The 22,162-nt window shown below is 32.5% G+C and overlaps 2 protein-coding genes across 2 annotated transcripts; one reads left to right on the top strand and one right to left on the bottom strand.

Annotated features, from left to right (window-relative positions):
- Positions 1–140: 140 nt before the first annotated feature.
- LOC107911914 (uncharacterized) lies at positions 141–2,819 on the bottom strand. Its single transcript, XM_016839900.2, has one exon. The coding sequence runs from the start codon at positions 2,532–2,534 to the stop codon at positions 612–614; it is 1,923 nt and encodes a 640-aa protein (XP_016695389.2). The 5' UTR covers positions 2,535–2,819; the 3' UTR covers positions 141–611.
- Positions 2,820–9,087: 6,268 nt separating this feature from the next.
- Positions 9,088–13,119, top strand: LOC107911913 (AT-hook motif nuclear-localized protein 7). The gene is made up of 6 exons (XM_016839896.2): positions 9,088–9,377; positions 9,926–10,255; positions 10,842–10,909; positions 11,204–11,335; positions 12,068–12,229; positions 12,557–13,119. The coding sequence occupies exons 1-6, from the start codon at positions 9,257–9,259 to the stop codon at positions 12,842–12,844; spliced, it is 1,101 nt and encodes a 366-aa protein (XP_016695385.1). The 5' UTR covers positions 9,088–9,256; the 3' UTR covers positions 12,845–13,119.
- Positions 13,120–22,162: the final 9,043 nt, after the last annotated feature.

The raw sequence follows: 22,162 nt of genomic DNA, 5'->3' as shown, positions 1-22,162 counted from the left end.
GTAAGTCATTATTATGTTATTTTGATAGTTTCAGTCGAAAAATATCACATAGCAAACATGCGTTATGTCTTAAGATAGCAGTTCAAGTTTAAAAAGTCAGCCCTGGAGAAGTATTATTAAATCATTCAACAGATGGCATAAGAAACACAAACATAATTTTAACTATAAACTCACATACAATCTCAGCCTGCAGGCTAAAATCCTGGTCTGACTCCCTGCCATGCTCAGGGCATAAGTTGCAAAGCCTTAATCTTGTTATAATAAACTACAAAAGTATATTATGAGAACAGGTCAGCAACTCTCTAAAGAGGCACATTAGTTGAATTTCAATAGTTATATTACCACCAAGTACGGGAGGTAATATATGAGAAGCTAACTAAGAGTCATGAATGTCCACAACACGGTCAACAAATAGTTATGAATAAGTTATGTGCAGATGAGCCCAATTGGCTATACTTTACAGAACCACACACGACACCTACAAGCATGTGAGAAGCTCCAATCATCAGTATACATAAATGTACAATCCAGTGGTAGCTGTGAGAAGGGATGAAGAGGACAATATAAATTCATGTTTATGTTAGAGTGGGTTAACCAAGCTCATCAGGATCCTACACAATCTCTCCATGTCTAAATCCACTGTCACCACAGTCTGTGCTGGAATCTAATCCACAAGGAGAATCATACCATTTAGGGTTATCTTGGTAGAAACTATCAACCTGAATGCCAACGAGACCTACATCTGTCCCTATGCAATCATCATGTCTCATGGACTTGGTTAGTTTAGTATCCTCGCAGTCAAGAATGCTCTTCTCGTCGAAATCACGGCATTTCAACCACTTATCCATCTTACAAGGCTCACTCATCAAATCCTTCTGACTCCTTCTATCCGTCCTCATTTGGTCCCAAGGAACAACATCCCCAAGTGTCCTTCCAAAACTGTCATCATCATCTTCAATCAGTTCAGCATCCTTTCCATCCCCATATATCCGATCATGGTGGTCATCAGCCCAGTGCGCCAAATCATTTTCTTCTACCAACAAGTCATCAGAATGAGGCTTGTCAGACACCAATCCAATTGACTTTGGACCCTCTTCTCCAAAACTTCCAACTTTATTTAAAATCTCAAACAGCTCCCTAGATACTGAACCCAGTAACTGATGAGGAATCTTGCCAATCCTCCCTTCTAACAACCCAATTTCAGCTCTCAACTCTCGCACCTGCTGCAAAACGGCAAGCTGCAAGTCTCCTTGTTCCTTCCCCATCAACCCAAACCCCTCGCTATCCAAATCCTCACTTACCCCATAAACCATATCTTGGTCCATCACAAATCTTCCCTTATGCCCAACAACCCTATGCATAATCCTTGCATTCCCGTCTAGTGGCCCTGGCTCATGCCCGGAGTGTACCGCATACAACTTAAAGACAGCCATCCCTTCCTCTTGATATACAAACGTCTTCTCCTTCTCGTTATAATTGGCAATTGGCACTATTGCCCTAATTCTAAATCCACAACCACACCTCTTAGATGCATAAGGTTCCCTCTTCAAAATCCTTGACTTCTTTGCTGCAGGCTCCCCAGCTCGATGACAAGCATAATCCTTCACCTCAGCCATAAAGGGCTTATACCTTATATACTTCTGTCTTATACAGAGCACAACCTTGTGCTTTGCAGCCAATTGCTGCAACCTATAAGGTACCTCCTTTGCAGGCACGTCAAAAGACTCCGTGTACTCAAAACGGCGGCGTTTGCTCCTGGAAGCAGAGCCCGAGGAAGCATTGCACACAGGGCACGCCGCAACACAACCCCTAATGTAACTCTCGGGAATACCGTAGAACTTAGCACCTACAGTCCAAACTTGTTTAATTCTCTCTATTGTTTCTTTAAGCCCTAAGTGCTTTAAATCGGCGTCTCCGTGGAAACTCATAACGATATCTTGCCATTGATTAACATGGGAAACGAATTGATTGGAATTGTTTTTGAAGCAAAGGAATTCGTTACCGGAATTGGGGTCGACGTGAGCCGTGAGCTTGTCCTGGATCCGCTTCCAGGCAGTTAGGTAAGCAGTGTCTTCGTTGCGGTCCTTCCAGACGGCGCGCCAGGATTTGAGGACGGAACGCGGCGTGGCGGCTCGGATCTCAGCCGGAGTGGCCAAACGCTGCTCGCGGATGCAACGGATCATGAGGGAATGAGACTCAGCGTTGAAGGTGTAGAACTGAGAGGAAATGTGAGGCTCGGGGCTAATGTAGCCGAGGGGCTGATTGGTAATTTGATGGGAAGGGGTTGTTAGGTCAGTTGAAGGGGTGGAGGAAAGAGGGGGGTGAGCAGTGGCGGCATCGTCGTTATCGGAATCGCAAGGGGTGGGGGAGTCGGCGGAGGGAGAGGAGCGGAAAAGGACGATTTCGGGGAGGGAGAAGGAAGGGTCATCGTGAAGAGGAATGGAGGGCTGTGATTGGGAGTGGATGATGTGGGAAGATGGGCCCATACCATGGTGTTGATGGAAGATGTGGTCTTGGGTTTTGTTGGGATTCATGGATTAGCGTTGGAGAAGATGGAGATGCCGAGAAAGAGAAGGGTAGGGAGGGAGGGAGGGAGGGGATTCAGTTTCTATCTGACATTTTTGGAACTCGAGGGTTTCTTGTCTTCTACTGTCTCTCTCTCTCTCTCTCTGTCTATAATTTTTCTTTTTTTTTCTTTTTGAAGAAAAAGGGGTCTAATCCGTGCCTTTACTCTGCTTCAGCTCCAACTTACTTTATTTTTTTTAATTTTAAAAATATACAGAAAAAACTTTTATTTTCTCTTTGTTTGGTTTCTTTCTGTATGTAACTTCGCTCTGTTTGTCTGTTACATAAAATTTTTTTCTTTGTTTCGCATGACCTGATTTTTTGATTGGATGGTAGATAGAAGCACAAAGGCTAATGCGTAATCCATTCCAAGTTGAGCTACGAATAATGAAAAAGTTTGATTCCAGGTTCGGGGTTTTTTATATTAATAATAAGGAAAATATTAATTACAAAAATAAGTGAACAATAAAAAATAATATTGTGACGCGATATTACTATAAAAATGTATTTTAATAATAAATTAATATTTTAATTCTCAAAAGGGATGTCACCAAATAAGGACGCGGAAACCTTTTTCATTTTATTTTTTAGTTTTATGTTTATATTTTATAGTTTTATAATTGTTTTAAATTTGTATTTTTTAAAATATTTTATAATTATAAATTTTTGAATATTTAAAATAATGATCAAATTGATAAATTTTTGGTAAATTTGACATAAAAACATCGGAAATTTTTTTAGGTGGAGCCGAAATTAAATTGTACATTTTTTATAGTAGTAGAAATGCAATGTCACCATTTTTATATCTTATATCTTCATAATTTTTAAAGATTAAATTAAATTTTTATCTTTTTGAGGGGCCAAAGTATAATTTTATTATTATTAATTTAAAATTTTATAAATTATAAAATGGCCTAAATAAAAAAAATTCCGTATTAAAGGATCATGCCCTGTAAGCCCCTGACTCCGCCACTGAGTAAACTACCTAAACAATCACTCAAGTTTTTTAACGAGTTCCTATTTGGTGATCGAAATTTTTAATATTTATAAAAATGGTTGAATCATTTTATTTTATAGTTTTTTTTAAATATTTTATAATTATAATTTTTTAAATATTTAGAATAATAACTGAGTTGATAACGTGTAAACATTGAGGGTGAAATGTATTGAATTTTTTAAAAATAGAATTAACTTGATAGGGTGTGTGAAATATTAGCGGCTAAATTTGTTATTAAACCCATAAAAAGAAGGCCACATTGACACTCTATTTGGTAATCAAATACATTTTAATGTGTAAAATATTAACAGTTAAATTTATTTTTATATCAATCAAAGGAAGGCTACATTGAAATTATGTTTGGTAACTAAATACATTTTAACGGTAGAATGACTAGAAGTGACGAAATTAAAAAAAAAATTACCAAAGTAGTAACTTACTAAAAACCTTGAATGGTCATTTAGGAAGTTTACAATAATGTTTTTATGTCAAATTTACCAAAATTTTATCAATTTAGTTATTATTTTATATATTAAAAAATTTATAATTATAAAATAAAATAATTTAGCATCTTTTATTAATAAAATTAAAATATAAACATAAAACTAAAAAATATAAAATATAAAAAAAGTAAAATGACATGTGAAATAAGGGTGTCGCCTCCTTGTTTGGAAAATATTTTTATTATTATTTTATTAAAATATTATTTTTATAGGTAGTGGTGTTGTTTTTTTCAAAACTATCTATTTTTGTAAATAATTTACTTTCCACCTTATTTTCTAATTATTTTGTATTATTAATGTAAAAACCCCAATTACACTATTGGAAATTCAATTTCAGCTTACTCAAAGATTCACATTTGATTCAAATTAAAATTCAACTCCTTCATTTTAAGTTTTTTTCGTTGAAATAATAAAATTTAAAAATATTTTAATGACAAATAAATCGACATGGGAAACTCTGAAGCTGGGAAAGCTTTATTCACAAACCAACATGCTCCCATATAAAAGAAAAAAAGGATGGCAAAATTTTCATTACTAGGATACAGAGAGAAATCTAGTAACTAAGCAAAATCCAATGACTAGGGACAAATAAAGAGAGAGAGAGAGAGAGAGAGAGAGTCGTAAAATAGAAGTGGGCAGTGGAGAGGCGCAGAGTTTGTGAGAATGAATGAGTGAAAAAAAGCAACGGCTGAGAGATCAGAGGGGTGGGAGAAAAAAAAAGAAAACCGCGGCTGAGACTCAACCGAAGGAGGGAAACAAAACATGGTTGAGATGGAAAGAAAAGTATTTAGGGTTCAAGTTCAACTATATCAATATATTTATATTTTTATGATTAAAATAAAACTATATCCAAATAATTAGGTTGGCACTTATCCAATTTTTTTTTCTTTTTAGTATATACGTTTAAAATTATTCATCTTTTACGGTAACAATAATGTTAATGTCAATGAAGGTAAAACTCAAACTGTCCAATGAATAATATTAAATCAAATTTAATTTTCTCAACTTAAACTTGAATAGAGATGAGAAAACTCAATCTGTTCAATAGATTTCAAAAACTCAAACCTAGATAATATTAGATTTTTTTTCTACATTAATAACAATGTCAATACTAATTAAGTTAAAATTTATCTGCCCAATAAATTTCAAACCGCTTCAAATTGAGTAGAATTTTCTTTTCAGGGGTGAATCTAGAGGTGGGGATGGGCGAGATGAGGTGAGTGAATTTTTTTTCTTTTGCATAGTGCGTATAAAGTAATATATTTACTATTTTATATTTATTTCTATGTATGTATACCACGATCAAAATGGTAAAAATGTAATCATATATCATAAAAAAGTTTATATTTTATGTTTTTGAAGAATGTTGATTTAATTTAAAAATTAAATATATTAAAATAGATAATAAAATTAAATTAAAGCGAAAAATACTTTTAAAATTATACAATCATAATAAAACATAATAACATTCGCCTTACTCTACTGCCATTCGTACACATCATCAATCACATTTGCTTCTATCCCCTAATTAGTTGATATTTAATATATTATTTTACTAAAATAAAAAATTAAAAGTTATGAAAAGGACACTTGTCTAAATCCCATAGCCCATGCTAATGTAAAACCATCAAACAAATCTCAAAGCTCCGCCTGCAAGATAAAACAAGAGCCCACACTCCTTGCAAACCCAGTAATCCACTCACCAATATTCTTGTCCCGGACCACACCACTTTAAGGTCCCTCTCTAAATTAAGAAGATTCCTGGTTGCACCAATTCAGATTATCCAACTTCTCCTTACCCCATCTTTTAGCAGCCTCTACAAAAATACAATATATATAAATCTGATTAATTGAAACTGTTTTTTGAGAGGCCAAATACAATTCTACATATTCCTTTTTATCAATGCGACAATAATTTTAAATGTTATAATTTTAGGGTTCAAATGATTGTCAATAAAATTATACAGTCTTGAAAGATTGAGGAGGCCAGCCTCTGCTACCCCTCTTTGACCACGCCCTTATTCATCTCCTAACATTACCCTTTGCGGTTGAAATCTTTTTTACTTTAATCTTTGTTTGATGATAACAAGTTTTATGTATTATTTGTATGGTCAAATTCTATATAAGGTCTTCATACTAAATATTTTTATGGATTTCATTTCTCTATCACAAATTGATAATTTTAAGTTTCTTTACTTTTTCACATTTTCATTTCTATAACTTTTTAGTTTCATTATATCATATAATCTAACGTAAACATGTGGTAATGTGATATATACACTTTCGAATTTTTTTTACAGTTGGATAACTTTTTGCATATTTAATAAATAAAAATTTAATATTTATCCAATTACAAAGAACAACAACGTTTATATATCACATCATCACTGTAGATTCTTAAAACATTAGTCATACCAAAAAATATTCACAATTAATGGAAAATTTAAGTTGAAATCAGGACTAAAAATATATATTTCAAAAAGTAGAGCGACTATAAATAAATAAATAAATTAGAGTCAAAGAAAATAAATCTATCGAAAATATATAATAAAAGGGAGTTTACGTGAAATTTTATGTTCAAGGGCCAAATGATAGTTTAGGAAAACGTGATGATTAGGGGTGTTCACAGTTTGGTTAAAACTAAATTAATTGATCTAATCCAATTAATCGAACAATGGTTGAATTTAGTTTGGTCGGAAATCGGTTAATGATTGTTTAAAATTTCAGTTATCAGTTAATTCGGTACGAAACTAGATAATTAACCGAAATAAATAACATATATTATTTAAAGTTGTTTTTAATGTCTTATTTGTCATTTTCATCGGGTAATTAACTGAATTTCAAGATTTATGTCATGTTTTTAAAGACAGAAATATATAGATTTCATTAACCGATCAAATTAATCGAAATATTTCGATTTAATTAACTATTGATAATTAATGATTTTTATATTTCTAGTAATTCAATTAATAATAATTCGATTTGAATATTAATCGAACCGACTGTTTGAACACTCCGAATGATGGTAAAGCAAGAAGAGGTTTGTGGGTCAAAACCAAGCCCATTCTTAAGCTGAAACTGAAAGAAGGCCTTTTAGACCTTCGTTAGCCGCTGCCGGTAATAGGAAACTCTCTCCCTCGGTGGAGAGAGATGCTTGCCTTTTTTTTCCTTTAATTATTGTCCAATGAAAAACCGTTCTTTTAAATGAAGAATGAAAAAAAAAAAGAGACTTCACTTGTATTCATTAATAATATCATTTATCTGTATAAATCCAAAAGCAAATATAGTTCGGTGGTTGATGCCACCAATAAAAAAACAATCACCCCTAATGTAGCAAAGCTAGCTAAATGTCGTGCGAATTGATTGTCCGATCTTAACACATGCCTAAACACCAAATATACTGATAGCATAAAGAATTTTAGTTTTAACTATCAAGTGTCCAAACTAAAGAGTCCTCTATTTATCGATGCCACCCAAATCCAATGCCGACAAGTTTTCCTTCACCTCCTTTGCTTATGGCCTTACGGCGATAACACCTTCAACAAGCTGGGGTTTTTTTCCCCTCTTCTATAAGTCCATAAGTCTGAATCAACTCACAGTCAACCTTCTTTCCTCCTAACCATATCTTTTCTCCCTTTTTGAGTTGAAAAAAAAAAAAGAACCAAATAAATTTTTTCTTCAAAAGAAAAGCCATTTTCAACGTACATAATAAAATATTTGAGCAGTGAGGAGGAAGGAAGACCAAATCCAAAATTAGGAAATAGTGGTCAGGGTAAGTTGGGGACAGCTTATCTTAAATAATCTTTCAAAGAGTAGGGCCCTTGTCTTCACACTTGACAGCCATGTGAACTTACATTAACAACATGCCTCTCTCTCACACAACCATTCCTCTCAACAATATGACTGTAACTCAACCACCCTCACAGCACTCTGCATTGAGATTAAAAAAACACTACGTTTAATCTCAGTAAAATTAAAAAAAGAATTAATTAATTTATATATTTTTTTCTGATTTCGCCCTTTAAATATGACTTGTTTTGTACCATTAAAACAGTTTTTTTTTTGGACATAGGCCATAAAATCTTAAATGACGTATGAAAGAGGTGTGCCAGAGATTATCCACTCATATCCGACCATGAGACAATATGACTTTCACCCACAGGTGACGCGATCACCACTCCCAAACGCCTCATTATTATCATCAGGAAAAATCAGAAACGCTTATAATAAAGAAATATAAAAAAAAGGAAGAAGAAGAACAAAAACGAGCAAAAAAACAAAAAGAAAGTCCACACTCTACGGCTACGGTGGCACAACCGTGATTAAGACAACAAGTCAAGGGCAAAGTCTAAGATGTTCGTTCTTTATTTGCTGAAAAGACAAAAAGCAGACTAGCAGCGATATAATGTCGAAAAAGTACCCTTAGTATTTATCAGCCAAGTTACATTTATAGTTAGATTCAAATATGTGGTAACTCTATGTACTTTTGGTAAATTTAAACTATCAACATATTTAATAATATTTATGTTTCAAAATTAATTTATATTTTAAAATTTTAAAATAATTATATAGATTAAATAAAGTGATAGTTAAAATTTTTGTTAAATAAAATTTTGATATAAATTTATATCGTGTAACCCCATTATTACCTTAATATTATATATTTTTTTAAAAAAAAAAGCTATTTTAATTAAAATTAAAATATTTGCTTTAAAAGAATTAGTACGGATTTATTTAATAAAAAATAGCATAACTTTGAAAACGGTGGGCCCTCCAACGCCAACTTTCCAGCTTGAAATGGAAGACACAAATAAATATTTTAGGAAAGCTATTAACTTCACTTTTTCTCCCTTATTTTATTTCCCATATCTTTTTCACCAAATTACTATTTTACCCCATTTTATTTCAAGTTTCAAATTCAATTTTCGCTTACCGGACTTGAAATTCTTCTTAACCAAATTTTATATATCGGGGTTATCAATTTACTTACTAATTAATACTTATTTTAACTTTTATTAAATTATTTTATTTTCCATATTTTGAATTTTCATTTTGTTTTCTGTGTTCTCTCGGAGTTCAGACAAGAAAATAAAAGAACCGGCAGCGGTTTTCTGAACTTTTTTTTTTTTTATTATCTTGAGTAACAGTTTTTTTATATAAATATTTTAGATTTTTTTTGGAAAAGAAAATTATGTTGGTTGGACAGAAAAAAAAAAAGTTTCGAAGTACTTTGCTACAGGGAAATGCGAACAGGTCTGAGAAGAATAGTGTCAGTGAAGAGTTTGTTCTGGTGCGGTGCTTAGAAGTTACAGGTCATGATCTCTACATTTAACATCGTTTAATTTCTAAGTTTATTTATAATACTTTCTTTTGATTTTGATTTTTTCTTCTTTTTCTTTGATTGAGATGAAAATAATTTATTTTTAAAAGATTTGGTGAGTTACAAATTATCTTCTTCTGTTTTTTTTTTAAATGCTAAGCTTTGCAGGTATGAGTGTTTTTATGCTCAACTATCAGCAATTCTCTAGGTTGATTACGTAATTATTACTGTCACAGTAAGGTTTTTGTTGAGTATTAGTTTGTGTTAAGAAATTGTGATCATCACAACTAAACTGAAAGTTGAGTTTTTTTTAATGTACTTTTTTTTCTGATTTTTTTGGGAGTGTTCTGATATCTTTTTTTTTTTTAAATTACAACTTCCGTTCTAAGTGAAATAAGTGATGATGGAGCAAAATATAGGAGGAGGTTGTATGTATTGTATTGTTACCTTTCTGATTTTTTGTTGAAGATTTCTGTTTTATAGGTGACCGGCTTGGAGTCTGCTAAGTATAATTTAATATTTGCATGGAGACAAATTCAGGTGTTACAGTGATAGGAGCAGAAGCTCCATCAGCTTATCAAATGGCACCTAGGACCGAAAATGTTAGCCAGATTGGTGTCGGCTCAACAACAGAGGATGTTTCACCAGTTAGTGTAGGGTTAACTGGTAGTATAGAAAAGAAAAAGAGAGGTAGGCCTAGGAAATATGGACCAGATGGGACAATGGCGAGGGCATTGTCACCAATGCCTATTTCCTCATCCGTCCCGCCCAGCGGAGGTGAGTTCTCAAGTGGTGGCGGAAAGCGTGGGAGAGGACGAGGTAGCGGGTACCAGATTAAACATCAGAAGGGAATGGACTTGGAGAATTTAGGTACCAAGCTTTTCTGTGGAAAGTTATTGCTTTTGATTCAAATTTTAGCATACTGTTGTTTTGTTTTAGTTTGAGTTCAATCATGTTATAGATTCTTCAAAACACCTGATTGGTTTGGAATTTTCTGAATGCCACTTTGAAAGATTCTATATGTGAAGTTGATAATACTTGTTGACCTTTTTGTGGGACCTAATCTGAGATGCCATTGTTCAGATTTGGAAGGATGTTACTGGTTTCTGTGAATGAGTGGCCTTCTTTTTTGTGACTGTACAAGGTCTAGGAATATTCTTAGTGTCTTTGATTTTATTTTTCATCAAGGATTTTTCAAGATGCTCCCACTGATATAAACAAAATGAAACTGGTTAAAGCAGCAAGATCGGTTGATTAGTAATATCTTTTGGTCTGAAAGTATGTTTCTTTCTCTGACCATCTGGAATCTGGTTTAAAGGGCTTCTTTGCAAAAATATGTAGTAGATCTATGTTTGTTTGACAAACAGGCTAAAGGCATATCAGCACACGATTTGTTTATTTGTTTAGTTTGACAGTGAAATTCTGTACTTATAGATGTTGCTTAAATGATTTATAGGTGAATGGGCTGCTACTTCTGTCGGGTCAAGTTTTACGCCTCATGTTATCACGGTCGATGCCGGTGAGGTAAGTTTTGATATGGGAAACAGAGAGGAGTTTATTCATTTTATCGGGGAACATTCTTATGCTTCATTTCTATCATTGTCAAAGACTTGCGTAGGCTTTTTGGGTCCATCCTTTTGGTGGTCGCTAGTGTTCTTTTCCTTGTTCATAACTTTTTTCTAGACTTTAGACCTTCGATAGGCTAGATTCAGGGAATAGACTGCATTTTAACTTTCCATTGTGTCGGGGAGCATTTATAGGTCTCTAAGGTGATCATTATCTACTTCTTTCCTTATATTTGATTTTGTGGTGTTTAAGGATGTGACAATGAAGGTGATATCATTTTCTCAACAAGGACCAAGAGCTATTTGCATCCTATCTGCCAATGGAGTAATTTCAAATGTTACACTTCGTCAACCCAATTCTTCTGGGGGCACTCTTACGTACGAGGTTAGGCAATTTTGAAATTACTATCACATTCTGAAATATGAGGAGTTTCCAGTAACATATAGTCTAATTTATATGCAAAAACGGTAGTCTAATCTGTAATGTGTTTGATTATGGGGTTTGAATCAATGTTTTGTTGCATGATTCTAATGTTTGCAGTACTGTTTAATATAAGTTTGTCAAAGGATTTCATAAGATAAAAGACATTCTTTAAAATATACTCATTAATTTTAAAGGATGTTAAGCCTATAAATGTTCGTACGCTAAGGAAGATGTTTGCTGCTGAGAATGTACTTTATAATGCAGCCGAGTAAGTTGAAGTTCCTCCTGGAAAAACATTTTCAGGTCTAATTTGAAAATATCAGTGCATAAAACTTGGAATGCTTTGGGAGGAATTGATTATAAGATGGTTCGCATTATTCTCCGAAGGATAATGCTATTAGGTGTGTGAAAACCACGGATTATACAGATACAAATGTTCGGTAAGATAAATACTCGTGAAACCAAGTAGATAGTGCATATCGTTTGAAGGGACAGGAGGGGGTTGTCAAAGCAAAATTTTAACCTAAAAAAGCTGGAACTTTTTTCCATTTAGTATTGAAGATAAGGTGAAACACAGCTTTTGACCTCAAAAGTTGTGCCAACTATGATGCTGAACAAGGCCAACATGAACGTCTTACTCTGTTTTGATTTTCTAATCCTTAATAGAAAACTGTCTGTCCTATTTTCTTGTAGGGTCGCTTTGAGATACTTTCCTTGTCTGGATCCTTCATGCCTACAGAAACTCAAGGAACGAGAAGTCGATCTGGTGGGATGAGTGTATCTTTGGCAAGTGCTGATGGCCGTGTTGTAGGAGGAGGAGTTGCTGGGCTTCTTATAGCTGCCTGCCCTGTACAAGTAAGCCTCTTAGTGCTAAATTTCCGGTCACCTTTTAGAATCAATATATGTTTAATGGGAGGGGCTGCAAGTGATGGCTAAGTACTCGTCTATTGGCTCTCAAGCTTGTAGTCTGAGTTGTATGAACACCTGAGAGAAGTGCACGAGACATCTTTCAAAATATTGTAGAGAGCTGGAATGGAATTGATTCAAGACATCTTTCAAAATATTGTAGAGAGCTGGAACGGAATTGATTCATACTTTGCCTTTCACAATTTTAAAAGATTTAAGTCTAGACAAATCTTGGTCTTAAACACATTGATGATTAATCTTTTGTTGAATTATCAGGTTGTTGTCGGCAGCTTTTTACCTGGCAACCAGCATGATCAAAAACCCAAAAAGCAGAAGATCGAGTCCATACCAGCTACTGTTGCACCAAACCCGAGTATTGCCGCTGCACCAGCTTCAAATGCTGAGAAAGAGGATGGCATAGATGTTGTTTCGCCGCAACAAAATTCGAATGCCCTGAAACCAAGCCTCACCGGTGCTACCTTCCGGAGAGAAAATTGGGCGGCCACCATGCAGGAGCCAAGGAATTCAGCAACGGATATCAACATTTCGTTGCCAGCAGGTTAATCTTATAAAATCAGACTCGGAGGCTGACTAGACTAAAATCCCTGATGTTTTTCGTTCATCAAAGAGTACGGAGTGTTATGTGTTGTTGAATATTACTGTAGGATGATGAGGTAGGATTAATATCCAGCTAGGTTTTAATGTCTCAGGCAAAGACAATCTTTTCTTCTTTTTTTAGCCTGATTGATGAGATTTACCCTAGATTTTAAAAGATCTTCCGATTATGTAGTAGTGACATTTTTATCAGTTCTATTCATATGGTTTCATTTATCATTCAACTACATTGACTCTTTATCATACCATTATTAACCTGCTTCTTCCAATATGCCAAATTACACCCTAAACTATACTATGTAAACCTTGACCCTCCATTTTCTATTTCTACTTTGCTTATGCTTGAACAACTATAATGTATACAATATAATTTTCACAAGCATCAGGATAGATATTTTTAAAATTGAGAAAATAATATGAATCATTTTAAATTAAACTTATTCAAATGTCGGATTGGGTTTGAATTTCAACATTTATGACCTGAGTTTGACCTAACTAGATCCATTTTGAATACGATAGTATATTATTTTATTTTAATCATCGTTTAAAATGTAGGAAGCACTGATCAAAACCCCTTGTTGCCACCTTAATGACCAAGATTCATTTAATTTCCTCTCCCTCACTTTGTACCAAAAAAAAAAAAATCCTTTAAAATATGTTTTTAAAATATTTAAAATGATTAATTTCCAAAACTAAAGTAAGGAGGATGATTTTCTGGCTTACTTTGTGTATAAATAAATAAAATAATAGAATCGGATGTAGGGAGTTTGACATTGCAAACAAAACAAATAAGGAGCTTATGTATTCTCGTTCAACAACACATGCTTCTCAATCGTGTCTTTTGCTGTCGGAAAAACATGAAACGTCAATATGTCCATGTACCAGGATATAATTATGTTATACATCCTCTACTCTACTAGTTATCTTGCCCGACTCATTAATCGATTACTTCGCCCAACAATTTTTTATTTTACTCCAAAGTGACACTAAATTTAACCATTTTAATAAAATTATTGTTACTAGTAATTAATATATCAAGTAATTTCATTACATCAAGTCATACAGTCCATCTAACAAAAGATCTAATAATAATTTACCAATTAAGAGACGACATGTAATTTATGAGCATCTCTCTTAAATTCTTTTCTAAATCTCATGATAAGACATATTACCTATGAATGTCTCACTCAATAGTCATTACTCTCTTCTCCTTTTCAAATTTTTTATGATTTTTTCACCTAAAACATCATTTATTACTTTCAACTCACCAAGTAAATTGCTACATCAAATAAATGAGACATTTAACCTAGACTTATCTATGAGCCGAGTCGAAGACCTGCTCGAAAAGTGGGAGGGTTTGGGTAAAAATATAAGTCCAAAAAATAGGCTTAAACAAAAAAAATAAGGTTCGTTTTCTAAACGGGTTAAGCCTCAGGTAAACTTTTTTGCTTGGCCCAGCCCAAATTTTCATAAAAAAATATTGTTGCTGTTTTTTATTTTTTACTATTTTTGCATTGTTTTGCTATCATTTCGCTATTATATTGCTACTATTTTGTTATTATTGTTTTGATATTGTATAACTCTTGTTTTATATTTAATTTGGCTACTATTTGAGATGTATTTGCTTGCTAAGTTGCACTTATCTTAATGTTATTTAAGTATTTTTAATTTTTTTTCCATTTGTTGGGAAATATTTATTTTAATTTTTTGGTGTATTTGATGGATTATATTTTTTGAATTTATTTTTTATATAAAAATTTTAATGTGGGTTGTGCCGGGCTCGACTTTTAACATTTTTATTCAAGTCGGACTTCGATAAATTTTAAGCCAATTTTTTAGGTTGGGCCAAATTCGAACCTAAAAAACGTGCCTAATTTTTTTACTTGACCTAACTCATGGACAACTCTAAATTTAACCTACAGAAAAAGAAGTTTGTTGTGGTTTTACTTTCCCTGCCATGGCGCCAATGTAGTGAGTAGACGAGCAATGTAAAAAGAAGAAACTGAATTTGAGGTAATGTTCTTATTGCTTTTTTAACAATCAGCAAAATAGGTTTTTAGCGGCGTTTGGACCAAAAACGCCCCAAAAGTTATACATTAGTGGCGCTAATAGGAAAATGCACCAAAAGGTTAAGCAGTAGCGGCGTTTATGTTAAAAACGCCACAAAAGGTCAAGCAATAGCGGCGTTTATAAAAAAAACGCTGCAAAAGATCTAGCAGTAGCGGCGTTTATGAGAAAAACGCCGCAATAAGTAAGCAATATCGGCGTTTTTGATAAAAACGTCACAAAAAAATATTTTATATTAGGGTTTAGGGTTTAGGATTTAAGGTTTAAGGTCTAGGGTTTAGGGTTTTATGGTTTAGTGTTTAGTTTTTTTGAGTTTATAGTTTTAGGGTTTAATATTTATGTTTTAAGGTTTGGGGTCTAGTGGTTTAAGATTTTAGGGTTTAGTGTGAGCATTGTTATCAATATAAGAGAACATGAGTTTGAGTGTGTTGAAATGCATTTGAAATGCATTATCCTCCTATTTATGAGTTGGGGAGGAATTATGAGTAGTTGTAGACATAATATCAAAAAAGAATTTGAAGTTAAATTTTATCAAAATCAATTTGGATAAATTCCATCAGCTGCACAAAAAAATTAAACTCATGGATACAAACTTTTCGTAAGGAAGTTTGGTTTCATTTTTTAAAATTATTTTTGTACACAATTATAAAATATTATAAAAATTATTTTCGTACACAATTATAAAACATTACAAATTAAATATATTGTTCGAAACAAAACAAACTTAATTTAAAGGAATTTAAGAAATAATTAAACTATAAATATATATTAGTATCAAAGGCATTAGCGGCTTTTTAATAAAAAATGCTGCAAAAAAACATTTTACTTTAAACAAAACGACGCCATTTTTAGTGGCATTAGCGGCGTTAGGTAAAAAACGCAGCAAAAAACATTTTACTTTAAATCAAATGGCTTCGTTTTTAGTGGCATTAGCGGTGCTAGGTGAAAAACGCCGCAATAGATCGAGCATTAGTGACGCTAGATAAAAAACGTAGCAAAAAAATATTACTTTAAACAAAACGACGCCGTTTTTAGTGGCAAACAGTCATTTTGTTTTAAACCAAACTATGTAGTTTTGCTCTCCTCCATTTTATCCCAATCCATATACCTGAAACACCTTATTTTTTCCCCCTAAAAATTTTTCCCAAATTCCTAAATTTTCCCCAAATCAAAATCCCAACCCATTTGCTGCATCGCCGTTGACCCGACCATCTGCTGCTGCCATCGACTATCTCCTCTGCTGCGTCATCGTCCCACTCCTTTGCCGTCGCTTTCACTGTTCTAATCTTGGAGACAAAATGGCATTTTTCTCTCTTGATTTTTGCTTTTATTAGCTGCTGAAGTGAACCATCTTTTGGAATCTGTGGTTGTCTTAGGTACTGGTCCTTTTGAAATTTAGTACAGTGCTTTATTTTGTTACAGCTGAGGTTGTGGCAGGATCAACAACATGGTTGGGTCGAGGTCTTTCTTGTGTATATGCTCAGAGCAGAGAGAGTGATGCTCGTCCATTATTTGATTTAATTCCTTCTTAGGTAATGTCTATGATAGGGTTCACCTGTTCATCTCTACGTTGTCAACTATGATGGTCATTTGCCCATTTCATCTGTAATATGTGAAATTTTTTATTGTTTCGTTAGTCCTGTATTTCTTTTGTTTATTTCATTGATTTGATTTCTTGGTGGTGACAGCTTTGATTTGAAATTTTCTTTTGTTTGTGATAGTGATTTAAAACACACAAGTTTAAAATTGGTTAGAATTGCTTGACTATTTCTCAGCCAGGGGACCCTGGAATCGATTCTTCATTGGCTGCTTTGCTAAGGTCAAAAACGAATGTTAACAATGCTTGATAAAGGAAACTCGAACTTTAGTCTCGACCAAATGATAGTAGTTAAATCTGTTTGGAGTTTTATTTTGCTATTAGTCTTGTATTTATGATTTTTCTTTCAAATATTGGATCATTTTACTTACTTTAGATTTTTCATCCAGCTTTCTACCATTCAGTTTGCTTAGCTTTAATCCACATTATCTCAGGTAAGACAGTTTCCAGTTTTTGCATGCTTTGCCATTTCATGAAATTATAAAAAATGATATTGCTTCCAATAATAATTTAGCTACTTAAAGTTATGTTTCTCTCCATTGCAATTTATTAGTTAAAGCAAATGTTCATCACTTTCTTAGTTTAATTATTATGATTATTATTAATTTAATGAGTCCATGAATGAAATCCAAAATTGATGTTAACCGGATTTAGTGTAGTTGAATTCATCACTTTGTTAGATGATATAACATTTTGATGGATTGAGAATTTAAAACACACATTCAGTTTGGTAAGAATGTAAGATGGTTTGAGTCAAAAGGCCATTAACAGCTACCTAATAGAGAGACGGTCCACCTTTTTTTATCCAAACTCAATTCCCTATTTACTACTAATTTCTTAGTCAAGTTGCATGCAAAATGCTTATTTACCTTATAAAATACTATTTGTATAAAAAATTAATATCATATTTGTATCTAAAATTAATATTGTATTATAAAATACTGTTTATCCAATGTTTTGTCTCTTATTGTAGGGGACATATTTTTTTGTGCTTCCATAAGTTTATTTGGTCGGAGGATTAGTTGTTGTTTTCTCAAAGGCTTTTGTGGACGGTGTTATATATATTCTTATGCTTCATATAATATGTTCTTTTCTCTTTAATTATACTATTAATAATAATAATTTTTACATTACATTTCTGCATTGTTTTATTCTTTATTACATCTCAGTAATGCTCATAGAAAAAGACACTCAATTGGATTTAATTCAAAGCAGAAGAATTTAACATGTGTAGAAAAATTATGCATTTTATTTTCTCATTTTCTTCAAATAATAATAAAAAATTAGTCTACTTAAATCTGTTTTTACTTACTAATATATTTATTATAACTACTTAAAAAAGTTAATTTTTTAAAATTGTTTAATAACACGAATTGGAATGAAAAGAGAATATTCATTAGCAGCCTAAATTGATCAATTTAAATAATCAATGTTGATATTTCACATGGGACTGGATATTATGATTTAAGTCCTTATTTCATTTAAGTAACTTCACTATAACATCTTTATATTTAATCCAATTTTTATTATTTGTTTTAGTTATGATTCTAAATTTTTATTTTTCTTAATATAAATAATTATTATTCAAAGATATGCAATTAGTTATTTTTATTTATTTAATAATATATTTTTATTTCATGTAATATAAAACAATTAAGGTATTTTATAATATAATATTTGTTTACTTATAAATTTTAATAGTTTCAATTATAAAAACCCACAGTCTAATTAAATATTATCAAATTTTAGGTCTTTTAATATTTTTTTGCTTTAACGTATTTCAATATTTATCAATTTTAAAATAATTTACTTATGTGTAAAACTCTAATTTTTACAATCCAACCATTAAAATTATTAATATAATTTCATTTATCATGTAAGGTTAGTATGTTGGTATTATATTTTGTCTCAAATGTCTTGTATACTTGGTTGTATACTTAATGAAATTGCATTGCTTGGTTGTCCAACTACACAATGACCTTGAATCTCCTATTAGGGTTTGGGATAGCTTTTATATAAGGGTAGATAATGGGAATTTTAAATAAAATTTATAATTTATATTATTTATTAAAAAACACAAATTTATAAATTATAAGAGTATAATTAAAGGGTTAAAATTTAAAGATGATAATCATAACTTACATAACTTACATATCATATCATAACTTACATAACTTACGTAATACATAAATATATACTTATAAATAAACAACTTACCTGAATTAGTTTACACCCATTAGATACTTGATATGTATTATCTATTTTAGTACAATGACATGATTTAAATCAATTGAGAACATTTAAGTAACCATAATTTATTGTCAAATTTAGACTTCAAGAACTACGAAATGGATAAGAGTTGGATGAATTTGTCAAGGGTAAGCAACGGCTATCAAAATGGACTACAAACTTTTCTAAATTTTGCATTTCAAAATGCAAGCCAAGAGAATATGATTCTTTGCCCGTGTAAGAACTGTGGCAACATCAATTGACATTTTCGTGAAGTTGTCTACGAACATCTAATTGTTGATGGCTTTATTCGTGGGTATAAAAAATGGATTTTCCATGGAGAGTGTACACATTATAGATCCTCTTCAACGATTAATTCGACTTATCCTCATAATGCTTACCATCAGTCTATTAGAGAAGATGGCATGGAAGGTATGTTGCGGGATGCATTTAATATACGCAGTCATGGTTTGCAATCGTTTCCACCTGACTTTATTGCATCTGATGATTGTAACATTGGTGGAAATGATTTTACTGAAATGGGAAGAAGTGTACCTGATGAAAAGCCAAATTGAGAAGTGGCGAAATTCTACAAGTTACTTAATAAAATGAATGAAGAACTTTATAAGGGATCAAAATTTTCAAGAACATCTTTCTGCATTCGTCTTTTTCACTTAAAATGTTTGGGAGGGTGGACCGAAAACTCTTATACAATGTTGTTAGAGATATTGAGAGATATGTTTCTGTTTGCAAAAATATTTCATTCATGCAAAGATATGAAGAAACTGATAAAAGATTTAGGCCTTAGGTATGAAAAAATTCATAGTTGTAGGTAATCGAAAAAGCCAACAGTCTTGTCATGTTTGCGGTAAATCTCGTTGGATGAATATGAATACAGAAGATGTAACGGCTCATTTTTAGTGAAATCGAAACAGTGGTTTCAGGACAAAAAATTTGAAGTCAAAAAATTTATTTTAATATTATTTTATGGTCTATAGTATGATAATATGGTGGTATAAAAATTTCGTTAGGAAATTTTACCGTTTGTATGCTCAATTTGTGAAAAAGGACTAAATCGCGTAAAGTGCGAAAGTTGTGTTCTATTAGCTAAATGTGTTAAATAGCTATAGAATTTTAAAGTGGAGGTCCTTATATGGTAATTACACCATTAAATGAGTTAGTGGATGTGCATGGCTTGGTAATTGAGTAATTTTTAAAGTTAGGTAAGGGTAAAATGGTAAAAATGTAATTAATGATAAATAAATAAATAAAAGAAAAGCCAAAAAGCTATCATCTTCTTCTATTTTTCATGCCATAGCCAAATTCACCATAGGAGAAGGGAGGAATTTTTTTTCTTAAGCTTTTTCTTTGTATGTAAGTGTTATTTCATCCCGTTTTCGTTAATTTTTATATTTTCGGAACCGTTGTAGCTTAATCTAGCTAAATAAGGGACTAAATTGCAATATGGTTGAAAGTATAGGGTTTTTACAAGAGAACATATTAGTTTTTCTTGAAGTTTAATGGAATAAAATGAACCTTTGTTGTTAAATAAACAATTTGTGTTAAGTGAGTTTTGATGAAATTGTTAATTAGGGGTTAAATTGAGAAATATGAAAATTTTGTGATAAATGTGTGAATTTATGGAATATATGGGCTTATATGAGCATATATAATTTTTGGCTAGGCTTGGATGTAGTGAAATTTCATGAATTTCATTTTTTACGAGCTTAGGGACTAAATTGTAAAAAGGTCAAATGTTTAGGGAAAAATGATAATTTTGCCATAACATGAAATTCGATTGAATTGAATAGAATAAATATTAAATTAGTTAAATTTTATTATATATAGATCAAGAAAAGCCACTTTCAGAATTAGATCGAGGCAAAGATAAAGTAGTGGATTGATCGGTCGATTGTCTCCGTATAAATTTGAGGTAAGTTCGTATGTTTAATAAGCATTAAATTACATGTGTTTAAATGCTTAATTGATATAATTGTGATTATATGACACCATGGAAATTCTCGGCGAGGTATCAGTAATGTATGGATCCCGATTGAACCTTAGGAATAGTTAGGATGCAAATGACATGTCATTAGGGGTTACCGTGTTTTGGGTGCTGGTCTCGTACGTCCTACTGGTGGCTGAGTTTTCGGCATGTATTGCGGTTACTTTACAGCTTGTGTGAGCAGCACCGTGTAGCTACGTCTTGACTGGCAGCTTGTGTGAGCAGACCTAGTGATGGCTCGAGAGTGAGCATTTATATGAGATATGAGATAAAAGTGGTTTTGACCACGTATTGGCACTTAGTGTGCGAGATACTTGAGTATCCGATAGTATTCCAAATGGTTCAACGGGTACAGATGATACGAGGTTATAAGAGTTGATACAAACCAGTATAGGTATTCGTGTGAAATACAAAATGTAACTCATAGTTGATGTATTCATACTTGACTAACATAATTGTAATTATGTGTTAGGCTTTGGGCCAATTGAAATTTACCTATGTTTTAATTATGCTTATCTAAATTGTGGATGAATGGTATGTTGTATTTATTAGCCATACGAACTTATTAAACTTAATTGCTTACTCTGTTTTAATTTTCGTGTTTTATAGTGATTCAGAAGCTCGCTCTGTTTGGAAGTTGCCAAAGATTGTGTCGCACTATCAAACTCTCATTTTGGTATTTTGGACTTTGTATATTTTGGTTAAATGGCATGTATAGGTGTTTTGGCTAATGTGGCCTATATATCTTGTTGTGTTTTGGCCATTTGAGACGGCTTGTAAGGTGGTCACATATTTTGATATGTATCTATGTTCAAATGGCCCTTTGATATGTGGTGTATGGTTGCTATATAAATGCCTTGCTTGTGAAATTTTGTTTAGCATTAATTGGTTGAAATGGAGATGATTATGTATGTTAAGTTTTAGGCATAATGTCTCATGTATGTAATTGACCATTTAAGTAACCTTTGAAGTATGTTTGGTATGTTTCAAAGTGGTCAAATGAATGTGTTTATGGATATCATATTATGGTGTGAATGTAGATGTTATAAACTTGATATTGGTTGGACTTGAGTGCCTATTTATGCCATGGCTTTATGTATTTTGATGTGTATAGGTTGACACTAATTTGGGTGAGAAATATGGCTTGAAAAATGATCTATTTTTGTCCATACGGGTAGAGACACGAGCGTGTGTCTCAGCCGTGTGTGACACACGGCCAGGTGACACGGCCGTGTGTCCCATGTAATTTTCTTAGAAAGTAAGTCAGTAGCTTTACACGGCCTAGCACACGGGCGTGTGGCTTGGCCGTGAGGCACAAGTCAGTATACCCTCTAATTTTTACACGGCCTGGCACACGGGCGTGTGGTTT

This window comes from Gossypium hirsutum, chromosome D11 (genome assembly GCF_007990345.1).
Source record: "Gossypium hirsutum isolate 1008001.06 chromosome D11, Gossypium_hirsutum_v2.1, whole genome shotgun sequence".
NCBI classification, from domain to species: domain Eukaryota; kingdom Viridiplantae; phylum Streptophyta; class Magnoliopsida; order Malvales; family Malvaceae; genus Gossypium; species Gossypium hirsutum.
This window is presented reverse-complemented; position numbering and strand designations above follow the sequence as displayed.